Here is a 17,515-nt window from a genome sequence, read left to right on the forward strand (position 1 = left end):
CTCTCGAGAATTCACTGACTGACATAATCCAACTGAAGTCTCCATTTGCCCAGGTATTCACTGTCAACGCTTGGCTGGGGTAGTGGATCAATATGTTCTGCCTTCCATCCTCTGTTATGGTACCAAGTGTCCCTGCAGGGTCCAATGTACTGCCATAGCCTCAATGTGCATCTGATATGCTGTCCATTGTTCCATCTAAGCCACTGAGGAGGCCCAGCTCTGACACATGCACTCCACAGCCAGACCGTAGAACCTACAATTCTCTCCATGGTTGAAGTTTTGAGTCCAGTGGTTCAGTTGGGAGGATTCCCAAAGAAACCTCATCTGAGGTGATCCCAGATCTGATAATTGTCTGTGCTTGCTAATAAAGGTTCCGGCCCAGTCTGTCGCTCAAATCAGCTTATGTACACACTGTAGGTTGCAATTGCTGAGTCAGTTCTGTCTCCAACCCTCTCCTCAATGCAAACCAATGGTTGTTGCAACCCAGCCTGATTCTGCCCATCACACACTTGTCTTTCACGTAAACTAGTAGGGGCTGCAGCCTAGTCAGAGCAATCCCCAATAACTCCCAGCTAGACCCACCCCCTGCCCTGGTTCACGAGCTTACCAGTATGTGTAACAGTCTATCCAGTCTGTCCCATATCCCATTCAGCTTTAATAGATGTCAATGGCCATTGAAGCCTAGTTCAACCCAACCAACCTCATTATCCAGTCTCCATTCATGCCAGTGGGTGCCCACTCTTTCCCTAATGGGCCCACTTCCACTCCCAGATCTTGCACTTTCCATGTGGTTCTGTAGTTTAGCTTGAGAGAATTTGCCCCCATGCCAGCATCTGCCAGATGATGCTGTAGCAAAGCCCAACCAACCCACATCCACTCTGGCTTATATATGCGCCAGTAGGTACAGTCAGGACAGCCTGGCTTTCCCCCAATCCAGCTCACATGCAGACCAGCAGGTGTTAGCCCTGCTCAGCCTGGTCTGCTCCCATTCCCAGCTCTCATGCTCACCAGTGGAAGTAGTGGCCCAGCAGGGGAATCCCCCACAGGCCCCTACTGAGTACGCACCCTTCCCACAGGCTCTCGCATGTATTGGTTGGGCACGGCAGCCCAGTCTGGCATGGGCCACCTCGCCTCAGCATTTGCCAGTGGGTGCTGTAGCCTGGCCCAGCCCAGCTTACCCCAGTTCCAGCTCACTCTGGTGGAGGCTACAACCGAACCCAGTCCAGCCAGCTCCCAGCCCCGGCCCTAATGTGAACAGGCTGGATTTGAAGCCTGACTCAGAATGACCCACATACCATTCTGGTTCTCAGATTTGCCAGTGGGTGATATGAATTGGCCCAGCCTGGCTCACCCTATACCTGAGCCAGTGGGTACCATGTATGCCAGTGGGTACTATAACCTGACCCGGTCTGGGCTGCTCCCTGTCTTGGTTCTTGTGCTGACCTGCAGGGACTGTGTCCCAACATAGGAGTTCCCCAAGTTCTCCATCAGAACCTCTCCCAATGCCAGATCTTGTGCACATTAGTGGGTACATGGGCCAGCCCTACTTAGTCCATATTCTGTCCTAGCAGGAACAGTGGCCTTTCCTGACCAGCCCTCACCCATTCCAGTTCTTACTATTGAGTGCTACAGCCCAGCCAGACACAGCTCATGTGTGGCTCAGCAGGGGCAGACACCTACCCCAGCCTGTCCTATACCCACCCTGGTTCTTACAAGCACCAGTGGGTGCTGTAGTCTGGCCCAGTCTGGCGCACCCCAGACTTATTCCACACCTGTACCAAGGGACAATGCAGCCATGTCCAGACCGGATCACAGCCCCCGCTCTGGCCCTTGCGCCCACCAGTGGGAACCACAACGCAACTAGGCCATCCCCTTAGCTCTCCAACCAGGCCTATTCCCAGCCACAGATTTCGCGTGTGCCAGTGGTTGCTCTAAACCAGTTTGGCACTGCCCCTGATCTGTCTTTGTCTTTGCTACATCCTGGTATGACCCGGCTTGCCCCTAGTCCCAACTCTTGCTGGCAGGTGCTGCAACCTGGCCCTGCCCAGTCTGCTCCCATCCCTGGTTCATGCAAATCAGTAGGTGTGATAGCCTAGTCCGGCATGACCTGCTCTCTAGCCTGGTTTTGGCACTTGCCAGTGGCCTAATGTTTGCTTGCCCCTGCCTGGTCTGCCCCCTTCCAAAACCAACCCAATGGATGGAACTACCTTACCCAGGCTGCCCAACACCCATACTTGGACCATGTGCTCACCAGCGAGAGCTAGATCCACTAAGGGAAGTTTCTCAAGTTCCTCTGCTCAGGCCACTCCCAGACCCAGATCTCACACATGCCAGTGGGTGCTAGAGGTCCTTACCTGGCAAAGCCTACCCTCTCCGTGCCAGCTTTTGTATGAGCTGGTGGATGTTGTAGCCCACCACCCTCCTCACACCTTGTTTTAGGATGCACATGCGGTTCCTAGCAATGTCTTTTCAAACAGGCAATTTACTATATAATTAAATGATATCATAAATAAAGAAGAATGATTACAATTCAATAGTCTCATAAATGGATGCAAATACAGGGAAATGAATTAAAAATAAATTTAATATGTTTTAAAATCCAAGCACAGCATTTTCATAATATGCATTTCTCATGAACTTGTTAAAGAGCCTTCACATGTATATGTATAAATATACATACACACACTCCTGTGACACTGATTCTTGTACTCTAAATCGTGCTTGTCTTTTAAAAGAAGATGTACATACATTTATCCTTTATAAATATGATTATATGTTAACTTCAAAATGAACTAACTAAAAATTGAGACCTTTCATGTTAATATTTATGAGGTCTTTGTCTGGATTTTGGGTGGCATGGTATAACTTTGTTAAGTCCAGGAGTTGGAAGATATGAATTTCTGAACTGGCTTTGCTACAAGCTCTATGAATTGAGATGTAGCATTTAACTTTGCTGGAATCTGACCTTTTTATCTATACAATTACATGAACAGATTAGATTATTACCAAGGTTCTTTTTCTCCCTCAAATCCCTACTTGTAAAGTTTATTAAAACATTATGTGTAAAATGCACAGCATAGATTTTTGTTTTGTCTTTGATAAATACTTTGCATGCTTACAATCTGATATGCAACTGTGTAACTTTATAATTAGAGCAAAAATTAACCTTGTACTTTTTGTTCTCACAGAAATTCCTACACAAAAAAAATGGAGCTGAACTTTCAGATATGAACTAGGGGTTTATCAATGATGGGATAAAAATCAATTGTATTTATTCTTAAAGAGAGATAAAAAGTTGAAAAAACAATGTTTCCATTCTTTTTCCATTTAATAAGAATGGGCCTGGCACAGTAGTCTAGCGGCTAAAATTCTTGCTTTGCATGCTCCGGGATCCCACATGGGCACCAGTTCTAATCCCAGCAGCTCATCTTCCCATTCAGATCCCTGCTTGCGGCCTGGGAAAGCAGTAGAGGATGGGTCAAAGCCTTAGGTTCCTGCACCATGTGGGAGACCCGGAAGAGGCTCCAGGCTTGTGGCTTTGGATCAGTACAACTCCAGCTGTTTCAGCTTCTTGGGGTTTGAATCATCGGACAGAAGATCTTCCTTTCTGTCTCTCCTCCTGTCTGTATATCTGACTTTCAAATAAAAATAAAATCTTTAAAGAAAAAAAAATGTTATTCCTCTTCTTGGGAGTTGGTGAGATTGAATATATTCAAATGTTAGTAAACTTTCTGGAGTCCAGAAAATTGCTTAATACTATAATTTCTCAGAGTAGAACAAAGTCCATATATTTCTGCCAATTATTAAAATTTTTTAAATATTTCCTTATAATAACATTAATATTCATTTGTCTCCCCTCTTCAAAGTCCTGAACCAACCACTTTCCTCAGGTCACTTGGGGAGCTAAAGGAAAAGGAACATACAAGTGCAGCTGAGGCATGGAACTAAGAACTAAGGTGGGTAGGGAGGACTCCCTCACATGGCAAAGAAGAAAGGCCAACATTAGGAAAAAGGGGTGGCCTCCAAGACAGAAAAGCCCAGGATTGCATAAAGAGCTGTTGCTCCAGAGATGGGATCCAGGCACATACAATGATGATGTTCCGAGGGCCCAGTGAGGTGGCCTAGCGGCTAAAGTCCTCAGATGGGATCCCATATGGGTGCCAGTTCTCATCCCGGTGGCCCCACTTTGGACAAAGGATCTTCCTCTCTGTCTCTTCTCCTCTCTGTATATCTGACTTTGCAATAAAAATAAATAAACCTTTAAAAAAATGATAATGTTCCGAAATACGTTCTCAATCCCATGCCCAGAGCCGGACACCCACCCATGGCATCCTTAGCCCGAGTGAACTTGGCTGCTGTGTCAATGTCCTTTGGGATGGTCTGGCTTGCAAGTTAACTCAAAGAGAAATGAGGTCAGGAAACATTGGATGACCTCACCTGGGAGTATCTCTGGTTTTCTGAGTACCACTGCAGACTGTGCCCAGCTCAGCAGCCCTGCCTGAGGTGCTAGTAACTGAATGGAGGCAAACTCGGAGCCAGCATCCATTGTCATGATGGGAGGGGCTGGAGCAGGAGAGCTGCTCCCAATGCAGAGAAAACAAAGAAACTCAAGTAACATTTAAAATACCACATGTAACAGAAGCCATTGTAGCATATTAAGTACTACAGCTCAGTCACATCTGAAACACTGATGAACATACACTGTATAAACGATCCACTTTGAGGTTCATATTAGCTGCAGTAAAGGTATCACATCAGCAAGACTGGATAAAGAAAATGTCACATACATACGTATAATGGAATACCACCCAGCCATAACGAAGAATGAAATCCTGTCTTTTGCAACACAGTGCTGCAGCTGAAACCATTATGCTTAGTGAAAGAAGCCAGGTTCAAAAAGATAAATATGTTTTCTTTGGTATGTGGAAGCTAAACAGATCATACAAAAAAGGTGAAGTCGTCACTTTTAGCACAGGATTGTTGTTTTTAGCCTATGTTTATACTCCAGTGGAAATGTGATCTTGTGGTCTTTCTACATTTTACTTATTGAATATTATGATTAGTAGCAAGTTAAGCCCGTGGATACAGAATGGATTAAAGTCATGACTCTGAAAATACTGTTGAAGAAGGAGGGAAGAAGCAGGGGAGTGAGGGAAGTATGATGCACAGAATCTGTTTTCCGTAATTAAAAAGCACACAGAGGCTCTGTGGAGGTCTGGCACTGTGAGTCTAGGAAGAGAAAGAGTGTGGTCCTTTTCCTGGAAACACATAAATGGAATGGATAAAATCTGAGTGCTTAATGCTTTTCATTAGGATTAGATTTAGGAAAAGGAGGAAAATGGGCAAAAAGGCAAATTAAAATTCTGTGCAAACCTTTCTCTTGAAGTCAAGGCTGTTAAGCATTTCTTGTAATGTCAAAATTTCCTGATTCATTAGAGCACTATTCTTGTCACCTTGATCTGCAAAGGAAAGATCAGTCTGAAACTCTTCCATCCAAGTTCTTTATTCCTCAAAGCCAAGACAGCCTCACTCAGCCCAGTGTCCACTGTTCCTCTACTTGCAATATACTTTATGCTATCAATATGCCATTACTTATAGATCCTGGACTTGTGAAAAGTCCTTAATGTTTAGCCACAGATATATAATTAAATAAATTAGTGTCCTTAAGTCTACATTTATACAGTTACATTTCTGAAGGCTCAAACAAGAGGAAATGTTTAGAAATAAGACTTTAAAATGTATCATCCAAAGCTATACAAGAGATTATCTGTTTTTTGAAAATAAATTAATAAATATATAGGAATGTGAACATACAGAAAAATGGCTGACAGGAAATGTTTTTCTACAGTACTTCTCTGTAGTTAGATTTCATGTCATTTCAACTTGGGATCTATTTTCCAAAATTTCTGCTACTAAGCAAATTTGTACTTTTTGATTTTTAGAAACTTTAATTTTATATGTAAATATACATACATATATACACTGTATATACACACACACGCGCGCACATATATATATTTTTAAACTCAAGAAGACTTTAGTATCCCCTTGATCATATTAGAAAGTCATGATAGTAATACTTTGATTCTACTAGAAAATTTTCTCTTATAAAATATTTGAATGCAGAGAGACAGACATAGAGAAAGCCAGAGATCTTCCATCCATTGATTGACTCCTTAAACGCCTACAACAACAAGCGTTGAATGAGGCAGAAGTCAGGTGAGGAATCCAACCAAGCCATCCAAAACAGCGGCAAGAATCTAAGTACTTAAGCCAATACCTATTGCTTCCCAGGGCATGTATTAGCAGAAAGCAAGATAAGAAACAGAGATGGAATTCAAACTCATCCACTCAGATATGAGATTGAGGCAACCCACGGGACACTGTTTTAACTCACATGCCATACATCTGCCCCTTTATTTTTTTTAGTTAGTTTCTCATGCAATTTGTAACCCACTTTGAATTGGTTGGTTTAAAAAATGTATACACATATATTTATATGGTGAGAGAAAGAAAGCCACATAAATACTCATTACCTACATCTTCTCTCCAATGGAAAAAACAGTGCTTACCTAGCATAGTGGATCAAATTTACCTACCAATCTTGCCAGTAAATAAGTCTCATTCACACCGTCTTTATCTCCCTATACAGAATTATATACAGAACAAAAACTTACCCATTGTCTGAATTGTTTTATACCTGTAGTCAAATTCATCTTGCAGATCTTCTAAGTATTTGGTGTCTTGCTCTGTCATCTTTTAACGAGAAAACATATCCTGTTGTTACAATTAAGCTTGCCAAGGAAATAGCATCCTAAGTGTTTCAGAATGCACTGTTCGGTGCTTTCTTTCTCCAACAGCACCCAAAGATTCAAACGAATCTCTGTTTCTGAATAACTAATTCATGTTAAAATTTCTACTGCTCACTAACTCCAAGAAGTCCTCTCTTAGGAAACTTATATTTGCTCCCAAATAGCCCTTTCTCCATAAACTCCAGTTTTAATTAGCTAAATTATTGGTTATGAGAATATCAAATTTTGGGTAAGAGGTTTTGAATTTGTGACCCAATTTGGTGACTTATTAGGTATAGGAACTTGAGCAAACGTCTTTTGCACTTCCACCTCTCCATCTGTAAAATGTAGTGGAGGGAGTGGGGAGGAAAGAGATGATAGCAGCTTCTAACTTGTGGAGGTGTTGTGAGGATCTCATGAACCAAAACTGCCTGAAAGATGCCTGACACAAACACACGTTTCACAAACACTAGCTTTGATTACTCCTCTCTCCTCCATTTATCATCTTACGCTTTGAAATGACCTATCCATATTTATGAACCTTACAAACAAAATACAATGAAATATAGTGACCATCCATAAAGATTCCTACACATTTTTGAGTAAATGGGGTCCTAAACCTTACATATATTAAGTTTCAGAAATTGACAGCAAATTATTTTCATTTTTCACAAAGGAAAATTGAGTCCCAAAGTTACACAGTAATAGATACTTAACATAAAAATTAATGCGGGGGTTGGAGCTGACATAAATATGCTGACTCCACTTACAGTGCTGTATAACATGAGAGTGCCAGATCATACCCTGGCTGCTCTACTTCAATCTAGTTCCTTGCTTGTAGCCTGGGAAAGCAGCCAATGGAGGACCAGGTCCTTGGGGCCTGGTACACACATGGGAGACCAAGAAGAAGTTTCCAGGTCTTTGGACTGGCCCAGCACCAGCCATTGTGGCCATCTGGAAGGTGAACCAGCAGGTAGAAGGTATCTCTCTTTCTCTCCTTTGCAACTCTGTCTTTGAAATAAATAAATACATCTTAAAAAAAAATTCACAGCTGTCTACTTTGGCTTCAAATTGCTTATTTCTTTCTTTTTACTACGCCCCAATACCACTGGCAGCAGCATTTTATCGTAATGTTAAATTCTGAAGACAGAGACCTGTGAAAAGCCATTGACTACTAAAATTCCAGGAATACACATGATTGTGGAAATGTAGCAAAATATGATTGTTTTAAGGCAGAGATATATTAGGTTCAACTTTCTGATCTAAAAATTAGAAGCTAAAAAAATGGTAATTTACAGAACATTCTATGACTTACCACTGAAAAGTCAGTGCTAGAGTAAGCCACTGAAAACATTTCACATAGCATTATAATAGCGAACTGTGGAAACACCCAGAAGCAAACTGAAAAAGCTCCCTTAATGATCTGAAAATCTTTACAGGAGTGCCACATTCCAAAACATTCCACAGAGGCTGAGGTCATTGCATAAAGAGGAAAGAAAATGAATCAAAATCACTGCTTTTGGGCCTGGTGCAGTAGCGTAGTGGCTAGGGTCCTGCCTTATATTCGCCAGAATCCCATATGGGTGCTCTGGTTCTAATCCCGGCAGCCCCACTTCCCATCCAGCTCCCTGCTTGTGGCCTGGGAAAGCAGTGGAGGATGGTCCAAAGTCTAGGGATCCTGCACCCATGTGGGAGATCTGCAAGAGGCTCTTGGCTCCTAGCTTCAGATTGGCTCAGCTCCGGCCATTGCGGCTGCTTGGGGAGTGAATCAGCAGATGGAAGATCCTCTCTGTTTCTCCTCCTCTTCATATATCTCTGACTTCTCTAATAAAAATATATTTTTATATCTAAAAATAATTTAAGAAAACACTGCTTTGTATTATATGCCAGGGTAAGATTCCTGGATTTGGAATCTGGGAGAAGGATGAGGTACATGATGTTTATTAGGCAAGTGCTTTCAGGAGAAAGGACAGCGAAAGAGGGATGAGGAGCAGGAAGGAACTAAGCCAGTATGTGGTCTCTGCTGGAATCTGTGATTTGATGCCCTAAGAAGCTCAGCAAGCATGGTAGGCGCCACAGAATTAACTCTGACTTGAACAAGGGATTTAGCTTTTTCTTTCATTCTATGTAACTCTGTTTTCTGGAGATAGGCCAGGGCTTCCTGCAGAGGAATTCTCCAGAGAAGTCATTAGTAGCCAACACTTTCAGCATCTGGGGATGTGCAGGCCTGGTTGGAGGGGTCCTGTTGACATTCCACAATGTGGGCGTGTGCTCTATCATCACACTTTGCAGGAACTAACATGGGTGCAAAAATCTACCTGTGTGACTAATGTGGCTAATTATTCTTTCTTTAATAAAAGCACATTCCCTGCCTTTACACACTTGCAGTCAGTAGAGCCTTTGGTTTTAACAGTACAATGTGTAAAAGTGTCTTGTTCAGGCTCATCCAGGAACCTGAGTTTTGCTTTGCTGCGTAAACACAGAGAATGAGAGATGTTCACTTATTGACAAATAGCCCTATGACTTCTGTATGCACTAATTTAGAGTCTGTAGGAGAAAGATGTGTGTTAGAAGTAGGGGCACAGTGGCCAGCCTTAAGGAGAAACTAGCTTAAGGAGAGACTTTTTATACCTCCTTGCTATGGCAGATCACAAAATCAGAAACTGGAAATACTCAGAAATACTATTGTGTAAACCACCTTCCTGCTATATTCAGGCAATTTAAAGGGTCAGTTCATCTCTAAGTGTTCACAGTTTATTTATTTTTATGGAATTGCTACTATTTTTATATAAGCAGTAATGATATGAATGCTATGTGTCCCTTGGGAAGGAAAACTACTGTCCTACTTTATATTCAATATGATGGCAGCTAGTTTTGTTTTAAAAAAATCTTCTCTCAATCCACAAAACTGAGAAATCTCTAGGTAGGCTGATAAGGAACCAAAAAAAAAAAGTTTATCTATGTCAAATGAGAGGTGTGATATTGCTAGACTCCACAGATTTTGATTCCACAGATTCAAAAGATAATGAAGAAATGTCATGAACAAACTTAAAATAATAAAGGCTCGCTCAAGAAGAAACAGCCTGAATAACCCAAATCGATGAAGTTCAAATTGGGGTAAAAAAAAAAAAAAACTTCCCAACAAAGAAATCTTCACAATGTAGACATATTGTTTGAAAGATTATTAACAAATCCCCCCATAATTTCTACATACACCAACATTTGGGTGCTACCTACAGAGCATCACTCACCTGCACGCTGTTTTTAATGGCAGCTACTTTGTGTTCCACATTTCTCTGTCTTTCTGAAACTGAAGAACTTTGTAAAGATTTCTCCAGAGGTCCCTGAAAAAAAAAAAAGGAATTTATTTTCACTGATGTTGATAAAATTGGCTTATGATGAAGCCAAACTATGTAGTGTATACTTCAAACTGAAGTTTGGGTCACTGTGATATAAAATAATTCTATAGTCATTCAAAATAATGCTATAGAAAAATATTTAATGGTATAAACAGTATTAAGGAACAGAGCAGGTGATAAAAATATCACACATGAAAAAGCCTCAAATAATCTAAACAAATTATATGATCTTATAATTCCACTTTCTGTGAACTTGGTTGAGGTGCCTCCGTGCGAGTAATAGTCCTACTGCTTTTATATGTATATAGATGTATGCTTACATGTTTATGGATATATGGATAGATATACGACCTCAAGTATGTATCATATCCCCAAATGGCATCAGAGTAGTATGTCTGAACTATAAATGTACAGATGGTTTTATGATTTAATTTTCCCATAGTTTCTATAATATAGCTTTATTATTTTGACATTCTATAGAGTAAACATGTAATTTTAAAATTAGTTTAATGAAACTGCATTATTTTGGGCTTATATTCAGAATTAGGAATGTTCATCTGCAAGGATGAAATTATTTTTGCTTCAAAACAAGACTAATTTACTAAACAAAAAATACAAATATTATTCTGTTTGAGCAGAAATTTTAAGTAACTTCTATAAATACTGTTTTTTTGCCACTCTCATAATGTGCCTTTGAATGTTTTCCTGAGATACAAATTTCAATAGGTGTAAACAAATGAGAGTTCGAGTTACCAGCTTGCCCATTCACCTTACACTTCGGTAGGTAGCCATGGTTGGAAAGGTTATTACCTAATCAAAATCTAAGGCAATTAGTGGACAAATCTCAAGTGGAACCTTGACTCTTAATCATATGTCATTAAGTAGTAGAATCTTTTGAAAATTCCTTCTCTCTCATTTAGGTCTCCATAGCCCTTCCAGTTATCTGACACAGCGGTTGGGATGGTGTTTGGGACACTCAAATCCCGTTTTGAAATACCATTTGAGTCCCAGCTCTGCTCCAGATTCTAGCTTCCTGTTAATGTACAATGTGGGAGGGATCAGATAATGACTCAAGTTTTTGAAGACTTTCTGACACTCATCTGGGAGACCTGTATTGTGTGCTGGGATCTTGGCTTTGGTCTGGCCCAGCAATGGCTGTGAAGGGTAATTGGAAATAAACCAGTGGATGGAAGATGTCTGTTTCTGTGCCTTTCAAATGAATTAAAATAACACAGTGGTGTTTTTTTTTTTTGTGAAAGAATGTGGTTTTGGCGGATTATTTTCAGAGTGACTTTGAAACAAATGTTTCAATTTGACTGATACCTGAAGGGAATGACATTCACACACATGACTGCAAATAAGAAGGTCACAAAAAAGGACAGCTGAGATATTTGACACTCAAAGTAGCATCTTCATTTTTACCGAGATTGAGTCAATACCATCTTTCTACACCTAATAAGTTACAATGTCCAAGTCATCAAAACAGCCGTAGTTCACTAATACTCAACCTGAAAACTTTTAAGAACTGAACATGAAATATTTGTTCAATCTTCAAAAATAATTAATGGTATGATTTACTGAATTGTGGAAGATGTTGTTTGCAAAACTGAATTTTTAATATACTCTTTTCCCTTTCGTAAGGATTAACTGAAAAAGTATTCAGGGGGCAGATAGTGAGTTCATTCAAGATTATGAGATAAAATGTCAAATGAGTTTCCGTAACACAGAACTCCTGCTTGTGGCCTAGTTTGCACTTGCAAGGAAGGAATAGGAAGCTACGGAAGAGTTTGGGAAAGATTGGTCTACCAGGCTGAAGGCACTAATGGACACAGAGTCTGAATGGTGGGAATTCAGCCAGAGGTAGTTGCTGCTTTCCTTGGCTAGTTTTAAGATCCTGGACCACAGAAAGACCATTAGCAGCAGAAAAGAATATTTAGACAAGACCCTAAATATAAATTCTAGAAAGAAGCTTAGTTATCTTAATGCAAAGGAAAAGGAGCTACTCATAGAGGATCCTGAGGTCTTGATTACAAATGACTGAAAAGATGCTGATTACACAGACACTGGCAGAAGGAACTAAATCAGAAGAAGAATTTCTGTTTAGAAACTGTGAGCTCAGTGTGATAAAAAAAAAAAGATAAGTTCAGAAGATATTACCTGGACTGGCATATTGGCCGCAGCTAATATTCTTCTTTCTTCCCTTAAACAATTTGAAATAACTACAGCTACATGCATTGGATTTCCATGAAATTTTCCCTGAAAAAAAAAAAGTGAGCAAAACAATATGAAAGCTTCATTAGGCACATCATAAGGAAACATCAGCCCCTGGAAATCAGCAATAATCTCGCCCAAAACATGAAGACTGTCTGGCGATTGTTCCAATAATCTACTCTAAAAAAAGCCAACAGAAGAGCTCATATTGTAGTGAATCTTTAAAAGTCGTTTTTAACAGCTAAAATAACTGTTCTTGAGAATCTTTTTAGGGAATATGTTAAACCCACATTCAAGGGGCTCAGTTTTAGATTTATCTCAGGTTTTAGAAGTTGCTTATCTGCAAATTATCATGAAACAGGATGATACCAGTACTTTAATATTACACTTCATGATTTTAAAGTTTTTGCTTTGGTCCATATTTGACATTGTCAATATTGGCTATCTCAGTATACTTCAGTGAATATACCTCACATTACAGCAACTACATTTTCATGATATCGACGGACATATGTATTTTACTCTCAAATCTAAAGGTACATATAGTGAAAGTCAGCAGCCTGTGGGTCTAATCCAGAACCAGTTGCACAGTTAGGGGATCATCTCACATCCACTGGTGGCATAGTGCTCAACAACGATGTACCAAGCACTCATTTACCTTACCTGCCAGGCATCTGTAGGTGTCCAGGCTTCTAACCTTGACTTACAGGACTAATCTGAACAACAACGTTGTTGGAGTCAATACTGTTAGCCTTTACTAGTAGAGTTTTTCCAAGGAAGGATTAACAGAAAACACAGCACACAATGCAGTTATTTAATTTCCCTATACTTTCCTCACTGAAGATGGTACTACTAGTCACAAAATAACCAAAAAGTGAATAGTAGAAAAACATAATCCGTAAAACAGAAATCAACAATGAATCAAAAGTAGATTCACAGACTGGTAATCCAAAAATGAAGCCATTGCTTGTAAACAGTTATTTATGGCCTTGTCTACTCTTACAATTATACTAGATGAAGTACTTAACACTGTTTGTAAAATTAAATATCAACTGTCTGGGTTCCACACTCTGAGATTCTTAAGTCTTTCCAAAATCCCTTTCTCCCTTTAAATTGGAAATCTCAAAAGCAGGAGGAGGAGAAGTAGAAAAAGAAGACAGGAAGAGGAGAAGAGGCAACAGTGAAAGCAGAATGAGTTGACTGAAACTCAGAAGGTAAAGAAATAAAAATGGTCCTATCAAACAGGGAAACTGACGCTCTAATTCCTGCACATTGAGTTTGGAATTCTCATTAGAATTTCTGTTAATTTTCCCATCTGTTGATTTTTTTTTCAGGTAATTTGCATTCACTTCTACAGCAAAAACTTTGTTTTCTCCTTTGGCCTTCAATTAAAAAAAATTCCATTGTAAAAATAGTAGAGGGTTCCTCTAGGGAAGATTTAGAAGTTCTTCTATTAATGTAAACTTGACAACCATCTCCAAGAGCTTCGGGTCTTAGAGTTTCTCTAAGATCCCAAGAATTACCAGCATTTGTCTTTGTTTTTCTGTTGATTGTGAATATTTTCTTGGTCATTCAGATACTATCTTTCAGTGTTTTTTAACTCTGAAGTCCATGTTTTATTTTTCTTAAAGTTCTTTCCTCTTTCTTTTCAGACTTGGCTTCTCTCCTATTTCGAGAGGGTAAGTTACTCATTTTTTCCCTCCTTTTTAAAAGTGAAAAAGCAATGCTGTTTTCATCCACAATATCTGTATTTTGCTTTTGTATTTTCCCTTAATTTATTATCTCACAGTTAAATGTTTTGAGATGAAAACATCTTATGGAAAATTGATCAGTGTAGATTCAATACCACATAAGCACTTTTATTTTCCCACCAAAGACATATTTGTGTTCATCTTTCAATAGACACCAAGTACAGAAACCTCAAAATGACAATGACAAAACAATGTAGTAAGTATATGTTGGTGGGAGGGAAGAAAGAGAAAGCCAGAGAAAAAGAAAAGGCTCATTTCTGATGATGTGTTTCTCCTACACATGTGCGTTGCAAATACCAGCTACTCTGGCCTGTATTTTCACAAGCTTCTAGTGTCCATACATACAAATTTTGAAATTATTTTTAGAAATTTTAATGAGGCCAAATATGAATCTTTTTCTTTATGTTTTGTAATAACTTTCAGCAATTATAAAATTTCATCTATAGATTCTTCTGCAGATATTGATAGAATTTTTCTGCTTTTCAAATCTCTATCTTCCATCAGGATTTTTACCATGAAGACTATTTTAGTTAATTAAAAAATTTTTTGTTTTTTGCAAAGTCAGGTATACAGAGAAGCAAAGAGGAGGAGAGACAGAAAGAAATATCTTTCGTCCAATGATTCACTCCCCAAGTGACCACAATGGCTGGAGCTGCACCGATCCAAAGCCAAGAGCCAGGAACTTTCTCCAGGTATCCCACACAGGTGCAGGGTCCCAAGACCATGGGCCATCCCCAACTGCTTTCCCAGATCACAAGCAGGGAGCTGCATGGGAAGCGGGGCTGCCAGGATTAGATCCAGAGATTATATGGGATCCTGGAGTGTGCAAGGCAAGGTTTTCAGCCACCAGGCCACTGTGCTGAGCCTCTTTTAGTTAATTCTTAAACATAAGGCTTTTCTGCTTATCTTTCAAACACTGATTTCTAGCTTAATTTAATTTTGATCAAGAAGCATGCCTTGAAGGAGTTGGACTACTCTAAATGTATTGAGAGCTGCTTTGTAGCCTGCCACAGGGATCTTTTGTGACTGTTTCATTTGAATTTGTAAAAGATGTGAATTCTTAAGTTGTTGGTGGCAAATGTCTTAAATAGCTTCATTAAGCCAACTTTGTTAAGTGTTTCGCTTGCCTTTTTGTATACTTGCTAATTTTTCTTGTTTCGTTATTTTTCTCAGCTATTGAAAGAGGTATGTCAAATCTATTTTGTGAATTTTTCACCTGTGCTGTCTATTGAGACTAACTGTATAAAACTCATATTACCAGTAGAACTAAAAGTCATATTACAAGCAAATGAAATGCTTCATTACTATGACCTGGCCTTTATCATTCTTAATGGTTTTTGCTTAGAAGCAAATAAATAAACTATGATATATTTCTTTTTTTAAGGTATTTTTTGTTATGTGAAATTGCTGTATTTTTAGAATTTTTAAAAAAGATTTATTTATTTTTATTGGAAAGGCAGATTTATGGAAGAAAAGGAAAGACAGAGAAGAAGATCTTCCATGCACTAGTCCACTCCCCAAAAGACTACAACGGCCAGATCTGAGCCAATCAGAAGCTAGGGGCCAGGAGCTTCCTCCAGGTCTCCCTTGCAGATGGATGCAGGGTCCCAGTGCTTTGGGCTGTCACAGTCCATAAATAGGAAGCTAGATGGGAAGTGGAGCAGTGGGACATGAATGGGTTCTATCTGGGATGCTGATGCTTGCAGGTGGAGGATTAACTAACTGACCCATCGTACTGGCCTCTGCTTTTGTTTTTCTCAAGCAATTTATTAGAGTCTCAGGGTTACAGCAAATGCATAATTGCTACAATGTAATTTTCATCAATTCTCATGTTAATGGAATATTAATATAAAGAACAAATTCAGTGTAGTTCATAGATACAATTTCAAACATAATTATACTTTTCTTATCTGTTCTTCCCGTGTCCCCTTCCTTCCTTTGTTCTATTTTTTCTTCTCTTTCTTTTTATTTCTTTCTTTGCTTTTGCTTTTTGAGATAATATTTTATTTTTTTTAAGCAGATTTATTGAAAGAAGCACAGGAGATGGAGAGAGATATCTTCTGTCTGCAGGTTCACTCCCTAAAGGGCTGCAGCAGCTGGAATTGATTCAAAGCCAGGAAGCCCTTCTGGATGTCCCATGTGGGTACAAGGGCTCAAGGACTGAAGCCATTCCTCGCTACTTTCCCAGCTCCTAGCAGGGAGCTGAACTGGAAGTGCAGCAGCTGGGACTAGAACTGGTGCCTAGTTGGGATGACAGTGTTGCCCGTGGCAGAATTAGCTTTCTGATCTACCAAGTTGGCCCTGAGATAATATATTTCATTTAAGTTATAGTCAAAGGCTTAATGTTTCATTAAATGAAAAGTTCAACAAGTAAGACTCTAGAGTTCAGGCAGGGTTATAAACAATAATCAAATGAAAAGATAGCATTATTGTTTCTATGAGGTAGAATTTCTATTTATTTGATCTATTTCACTAGGTAGTCATGTATTAGTATTGCATATTAGAAAGTATATGTGGGGCCCGGTGTGGTGGCCCAGTGGCTAAGGTCCTCGCCTTGAACCCACCAGGATCCCATACAGGCGCCAGTTCTAATTTTGGCAGCCCTGCTTCCCATCCAGCTTCCTGCCTGTGGCCTGGGAAAGCAGTTGAGGACAGCCCAGGGGCTTGGGACCCTGCACCCATGTGGGAGACTCGGAGGAAGTTCCTGGCTCCTGGCTTTGGATCAAGCTCGGCTCTGGCCGTTGTGATCACTTGGGGAGTGGTCGTTGGACAGAATATCTTCCTTTCTGTCTCTCCTCCTCTCTGTATATCTGACTTTGCAAAAAAAAGAAAGAAAAAAATATATATGTGGAGTAAATTGGTTAATGTCTACCTAAAACTCCCAAACTTGTTTAAAATGGGGAAATTTTCTGTTAAAATAATCATGTTCTTGCATCATCAAGAATGTCAGTAATGTATTCTTTCCTTAGAATGTGTATAATAAACATCTCTGTTGTGTTTTGTTGCTGGAACTTTCTCAATATTCCCAGAAATTCTCCTCAAAAGGCTGTCAGACTAGGACCAGGACTCACATTTCTTCTGTCAATTGGACTTGTTAATTAAAATGGTGAGGGGTTGCAGTAGTCTGGTCATACACTCAAGATTAACAGCCATGTCACTAAAATTTCAGGTGAGACTAATTATTTTGTTCAGAGAGATGATCATGAAATTATCAAGAAATACAATATAGAATAGTTTTCCAGATGTTTGTCTTCAGAAGATTTCTAATTTATCTTCTATTTGTGTTCAGCTATCATAGACTTACTACTATGTTTCACTCCTATCAACACCTTTGAAGTTCTTAGACAGTTTTGCAGTTTAAAGTTCAATATGGTGTTAATTGCTGCAATTAACAAGTAGACAT

General features: G+C 39.6%; 1 protein-coding gene across 6 annotated transcripts in view; it reads right to left on the minus strand.

Annotated features, from left to right (window-relative positions):
- Nucleotides 1–17,515, minus strand: part of STAT4 (signal transducer and activator of transcription 4) — a 102,065-nt gene that overhangs the window by 31,922 nt on the left and 52,628 nt on the right. For 5 of the 6 annotated variants that reach the window (XR_005883022.1, XM_040971891.1, XM_040971890.1 and 2 more), the window contains 4 exons: nt 12,308–12,406; nt 10,043–10,135; nt 6,678–6,756; nt 5,374–5,459 (listed from right to left, as the gene is read on the minus strand). Coding sequence is in view for 5 of the 6 variants with exons in the window: in XM_040971891.1 (XP_040827825.1) it covers nt 5,374–5,459; nt 6,678–6,756; nt 10,043–10,135; nt 12,308–12,406 (357 nt within the window). In the remaining variant the exon portion in view is untranslated. Of the gene's footprint in view, nt 1–5,373; nt 5,686–6,677; nt 6,757–10,042; nt 10,136–12,307; nt 12,407–17,515 lie in introns of those variants that run through there. The other variant, XM_040971895.1, reaches the window with a different exon arrangement.

Source organism: Ochotona curzoniae, unplaced genomic scaffold, assembly GCF_017591425.1.
Source record: "Ochotona curzoniae isolate NIBS_2020 unplaced genomic scaffold, NIBS_Ocur_1.0 contig_2210, whole genome shotgun sequence".
Lineage (NCBI taxonomy): Eukaryota > Metazoa > Chordata > Mammalia > Lagomorpha > Ochotonidae > Ochotona > Ochotona curzoniae.